The sequence below is a fragment of the Syngnathus acus genome, chromosome 1 (assembly GCF_901709675.1).
Source record: "Syngnathus acus chromosome 1, fSynAcu1.2, whole genome shotgun sequence".
Classification (NCBI taxonomy): domain Eukaryota; kingdom Metazoa; phylum Chordata; class Actinopteri; order Syngnathiformes; family Syngnathidae; genus Syngnathus; species Syngnathus acus.
The window spans coordinates 2,257,066-2,263,371 of NC_051087.1; the positions used below are offsets into that span (position 1 = coordinate 2,257,066).

The following is a 6,306-nucleotide window of genomic DNA, read 5'->3' on the forward strand; positions in this document are numbered from 1 at the left end:
TTAAATGACCATGTATAGCAAGGCTTTATTTATTTTCTTAATATAAATGATCTTTTTCACTGTCTTCTTTTTATTGTAATTTTCCTCTATCTTCATCATTGTCATCTTGCTCTTGGCGGTCTTCTTTGGAGCAGCTCCCACCTGCAGTTAAAAATGACAACCCAATTTAGTGCCAGTTCGATCAAATAGTAAGATATGTTCTGTTTTCGAACCGGAGGCGGCCTGAAAGTAGGCGGAGATGGCTGCCTCTAAATTTCATACGCGGGAAAAACCCTGTGATTCTGTTCTGCAGGGTTTGTGAGGCGCTTTGGGGCCCAGAGCAGATGAAAGGTGCTATTTAAAAATGTAAGTGCCGCTACATTCCTCACCCACGCCCCTCCTGTCCATCACTATCGATTTCCGTCGACGTCTCCGGTGGTCGCGCCGCCTTCAACTGTTCTCGTGTGCATCCCTCCCCCTTTCTTGCAGGTGCCCCTTCTGCATCTACTCCAGCGGTCGTCCGGCGGCCATGGAGTGCCACCTGAAGACGCACCTCCAGACGGAGCACCGCTGTCGCATCTGCCAGGGACTGTGGCCCGACCGCCTCTCCCTGGAGGCCCACGCGCGCGCCCACCGCCTGGGCAACCACTACCGCTGCGAGCGCTGCGGCTACCTGTCCAAGACGGCCAACAAGCTCATCGAGCACGTGCGCGTGCACACGGGCGAGCGGCCGTTCCACTGCGACCGCTGTCCGTACCGCTGCAAGCGCAAGGACAACCTCAACCTGCACAAGAGGCTCAAGCACGCACCGCCCGCCCCCCCAGCGGAGGAAGGAGGCGGCGGGGCGGGCCGGGAGACACCGGGCCGACTCGCCGCGTCCCGGGCGCTGCGCTCCGTCGCCTTGACCCGCACCCTCGGCGGCGGGCCTCGCCTTGCCCGGCCCCCGTCGGGCGGCGACACGGACCCGTACAGGAACTGCGAGCGAGCGCACCTGATCCCCCTCACCACCCTCTTCACCCACAGTTTCACATTCCACCCCCCGCCCCTCCCCGCCGTCGCCCCCTTTCCAGCCTCCCACAAACACTCCTTCATGGCCTACCTGGGACTCACGGAGAGGGCTGAGACTGTTTGACTTGCCTTTTCTTTTCAATCAGACCACCACAAACATTTCTAAGAGTTGTACATGCTAACAGAAAAAAAACATTTATATCCAAAAGCTGCTTTTTTTTTTTTTTCTTCTCCCAAGTTGATTGAATTTCATTTTGGACAAGCGCTTAGCTCCAGCTCGTTTTCAAGCTGCATCGAGATAGCATGCCTCTTTCTGTGTTTCAAGCTAGCTTAGGAAGCTGACATTGAGTTTTTGGTCGGGTGCAACACAGACGGACGGAACCAATGAAACGGACAAAGGCTCGTTTCCAAAGCAGACGCCTCAAACCGCGCACTTATTTATCAATCTTGTACATAGTTTTGTAGCCCCTGGTCCATCTTTTTACATTTTTTTCATTTTCTTTTGTACGATGGTCAAACCATGTTGTGCTTAGCTGCTGCCTGACGTCACTTCTTTTTTCTGCTAAGCTATGAGAATGAAAACGAAAAATTTGACATCCCGATTGAAGATCATTTTTGCACTAACCCGATCCCCAACGATAAAATTATCTATACCGTGCTAACGGGTTAGCAGAGGCGGCCGGCTGGAGTTTGGTTGGTCGCCGCAGAGCCGATTCAAATGGTGCTTTTTGAAGCTTTTGTAATTTTTATGTACAAAAAAGAAGCTAAATAACTAGAAAAAAAAAAAAGTTCCAAAATGACTTGAATGAATGTATTTTTGTTGATGTAAAAAAAAAAGTGTGAACAGGGACGGACGGATGGGCTGGTAAACAGATGGAAAAATGCCTTTTTTTACTTTTTATGTTTTTTTTCTGTTTCTTTTTACTGAGCCTTTGTCATGGAATACATTTTTACTAACATCCGCAGATCCAGTTCCAGCAGACACACTAACTACGGCATGGGCATAATTCAATCAGAATTTAACAATCTTGTCTTTTTTTTCCAAGTGTTCTGAACTCCTGTTGCAATGCCATAATAATGATAGATAGGGATGAGCTGACATCACAGTCAAGTATTGCACTCTATTTCTGCCTCAATCAGAACGTAAAACCTTCAAATGATAAACATTAAGTACGCCACTAACTAAGCGTGCCACCAAACATCCTATGGTGCAACCGTTGTAAACCAAGGACCTCAATTTTGTTTTTGTACGCAATGACAAAACCCGAATTTGTAAGCAAGTCTGACCACAGCGAAGGCTATCAGGAAAGAATGTCTGAACTGTTGTAAACCGACTGTAATCGATTATCATGCCTATCACTTATAGTCACAAATTCGCCCCATCCCTTAAAACATCAACTTTGCACTTACATTCGTTAACACGTCTAAGAAAAAAAGCACTTAAAAAGCTTCAAACGTGCTGGCAAAGAAAACAAGTCAATCAAGACACCATTAAGCTCCGCCCATGCGGATACTATCATTAAATTGTGTGAATCAGAGAGTCACAGAGTCATCCTGGGAGCTAAAAGGGACCCCAGGCTAAATTTGTGGGTTTTGTTTCTTTTGCACAACGCTGCACTTTTATTTCACAATGAGACTCGATAGACGTGTTCTGACTAGAATAGGGCGGCAGAGCTTTTTACTTAAAATTCAATTTGATTTTTGAAAAGCTTTAGCAGTTAAGTTACTCATTGCTGAGTGAAAACATGTATCTCCACATTTTGTGATTTTCTTGTAATTACATAACAGTTTTGGTTTAGCTTTTTTTTTCTAAATTTGATCATTAACATACTAAAAAAATAGATGTTTTCAAAAATGGATAAAAGCTATCAGCAATTTATTTAATGGACAAAAGTTCTAAATTTAAAAGGAGAAAAAAAATCCCCAAATATCTTAAAATATGGAGCTACATGTTTTTTACTGGACATCATCATGTGGCCTTCAAAGCCTCGATCCCTTGTCTTTAAAGGGAATCCTCCTCCTCTTCCTTTTTTTTTGTCCATTTTCAATCGTTTGTTTTGCTTTTTCTACTTTAAATTATGCCAGATTGGACGAGAGAAATGTTTTCGACCAAAACGTACGTAGCCGCAGGACGTGATGTTAGGATGCAATCCGTCACGTCCTGTTTTGTTTTGCCAACTCTCTATCAGTGTCATTTATTTTTAGCCGCTAGTTGCAATTCAGTCAAGCCCCCCCCCCCCCTCCTTAAAAAAAACACAGTAATAATAATAATAAGTATTTCTTTGAGCATTGCCTCATCAATTTTGGTTTGCTTACTTTGCACTCCCCTGCTGTTAGCATGACATCTCAACATTCAGTCCCCGAGTTAGCATCTTCTTGGTTAGCAGCGTTTTTACGATCGAGACAAAAAAAAAGGCTCAACCCACCGCATCTGCTTTGGTAACAATTGGTATATGCTGTACAAAGCTTTTTTTTTTATACCTGATTATTATTATTATTATTACTCCATGGTTAAGGCTGTACAGGGTTGTGACGATAACTGGTAAATAGATCATTTGTACTTTTTTTTTGTATTTGTTTTCTTTGGTATTCTTTTTATGTTCAACATGCCGGATCTAAATGTAACAGGATTTCAAAGTAAAGCTTACATCAAATATTGTCCTATTGTCTTGTCTTTTGTTTTATCACACTTTCTTGACATCCTACAATTACCTTCAGTCACTTAACATTATTGTTGGGCCCAATTGTGTCTTAGGTGTCAAATTAAAATTACATTTCCATATTTTGTGGGTCCAGAGTATGACGCAATGTGGACACTCAGGCCCACCTGTCAGAGTTTTTGGTGGTCCACTTTAGACTTTTTTAAAAATCAATTCAAGGATGATGAATAAATGAAAAAGGCAGTGATAGAATTTTTTTTATAAATCAAATAATCAAAAATCATGGTTTTTATAAATCAAATAATCAAAAATCATGGTCAAAGCTTCACGGAAAGTGAAAAGTGCCACACCCGCCCTCACCCCCACTTTCTGATTGGCTGTTTGATCTGTGATGTCACTCGGACACTCTATTAGGTACACCACCATTTTCAGGTGTTCATAATAACAGGCCACTTCATTAGGGAAAAAACCATGGTCAAAGATTAAATGAAAATGAAAAGTGCCACACCCGCCCTCACCCCCACTTTCTGATTGGCTGTTTGATCTGTGATGTCACTTAGACACTCCATTAGGTACACCGCCATTTTCAAGTGTACCTAATAACAGGCCACTTTATTAGGGAAATACCATGGTCAAAGGTCAGGTGTCAAGCTCTAGTCCTCAGGGCCGCATTCCAACATGTTTTCCAAGTGACCCTCGTTAAGCGCACCTGCGTGAAAAGTTTTAGCTCCTTTCACGTTCTGCAGGAGCTAAAAGTTTTCAGCAGGTGCACTTAACGAGGGAATCACACGGACACTCCATTAGGTACACTGCCATTTTCAAGTGTACCCATTCACAGGCCACTTTATTAGGGAAATATCATGGTCAAAGGTCACAGGTGTCAAGCTCTAGTCCTCAGGGCCGCATTCCAACATGTTTTCCAAGTGACCCTCGTTAAGCGCACCTGCGTGAAAACTTTTAGCTCCTTTCACGTTCTGCAGGAGCTATAAGTTTTCACGCAGGTGCACTTAACGAGGGAATCACAGACACTCCATTAGGTACACCGCCATTTTCAAGTGTACCTAATAACAGGCCACTTTATTAGGGAAATACCATGGTCAAAGGTCAGGTGTCAAGCTCTAGTCCTCAGGGCCGCATTCCAACATGTTTTCCAACATTCCCTCGTTAAGTGCACCTGCGTGAAAAGTTTTTGGTAATTTTCACTTCTACCGGAGCTAAAACTTTTCCCGCAGGTGCACTTAACGAGGGAATCACAGACACTCCATTAGGTACACCGCCATTTTCAAGTGTACCTAATAGGCCACTTTATTAGGGAAATATCATGGTCAAAGGTCAGGTGTCAAGCTCTAGTCCTCAGGGCCGCATTCCAACATGTTTTCCAAGTGACCCTCGTTAAGCGCACCTGCGTGAAAAGTTTTAGCTCCTTTCACGTTCTGCAGGAGCTAAAAGTTTTCACGCAGGTGCACTTAACGAGGGAATCACACGGACACTCCATTAGGTACACTGCCATTTTCAAGTGTACCCAATCTCAGGCCACTTTATTAGGGAAATATCATGGTCAAAGGTCACAGGTGTCAAGCTCTAGTCCTCAGGGCCGCATTCCAACATGTTTTCCAAGTGACCCTCGTTAAGCGCACCTGCGTGAAAAGTTTTAGCTCCTTTCACGTTCTGCAGGAGCTAAAACTTTTCACGCAGGTGCACTTAACGAGGGAATCCCACAGACACTCCATTAGGTACACTGCCATTTTCAAGTGTACCCAATCACAGGCCACTTTATTAGGGAAATATCATGGTCAAAGGTCAGGTGTCAAGCTCTAGTCCTCAGGGCCGCATTCCAACATGTTTTCCAAGTGACCCTCGTTAAGCGCACCTGCGTGAAAAGTTTTAGCTCCTTTCACGTTCTGCAGGAGCTAAAAGTTTTCACGCAGGTGCACTTAACGAGGGAATCACACGGACACTCCATTAGGTACACTGCCATTTTCAAGTGTACCCAATCTCAGGCCACTTTATTAGGGAAATATCATGGTCAAAGGTCACAGGTGTCAAGCTCTAGTCCTCAGGGCCGCATTCCAACATGTTTTCCAAGTGACCCTCGTTAAGCGCACCTGCGTGAAAAGTTTTAGCTCCTTTCACGTTCTGCAGGAGCTAAAACTTTTCACGCAGGTGCACTTAACGAGGGAATCCCACAGACACTCCATTAGGTACACTGCCATTTTCAAGTGTACCCAATCACAGGCCACTTTATTAGGGAAATATCATGGTCAAAGGTCAGGTGTCAAGCTCTAGTCCTCAGGGCCGCATTCCAACATGTTTTCCAAGTGACCCTCGTTAAGCGCACCTGCGTGAAAGGTTTTAGCTCCTTTCACGTTCTGCAGGAGCTAAAAGTTTTCACGCAGGTGCACTTAACGAGGGAATCACACGGACACTCCATTAGGTACACTGCCATTTTCAAGTGTACCCAATCTCAGGCCACTTTATTAGGGAAATATCATGGTCAAAGGTCACAGGTGTCAAGCTCTAGTCCTCAGGGCCGCATTCCAACATGTTTTCCAAGTGACCCTCGTTAAGCGCACCTGCGTGAAAAGTTTTAGCTCCTTTCACGTTCTGCAGGAGCTAAAACTTTTCACGCAGGTGCACTTAACGAGGGAATCCCACAGAC

General features: G+C 44.4%; 1 protein-coding gene across 3 annotated transcripts in view; it reads left to right on the forward strand.

The window, feature by feature from the left end:
• The window catches only part of znf827 (zinc finger protein 827), a 39,228-nt gene extending 36,805 nt beyond the window's left edge, over positions 1-2,423 (forward strand). Inside the window, exons 14-15 of one of the 3 annotated variants that reach the window (XM_037255039.1) lie at positions 293-345; positions 469-609. In XM_037255039.1, the coding sequence (XP_037110934.1) occupies positions 293-341 (49 nt within the window). In that variant the 3' untranslated portion in view covers positions 342-345; positions 469-609. Of the gene's footprint in view, positions 1-292; positions 346-468 lie in introns of those variants that run through there. The other 2 variants (XM_037254955.1, XM_037255119.1) reach the window with 2 other exon arrangements.
• Positions 2,424-6,306: the final 3,883 nt, after the last annotated feature.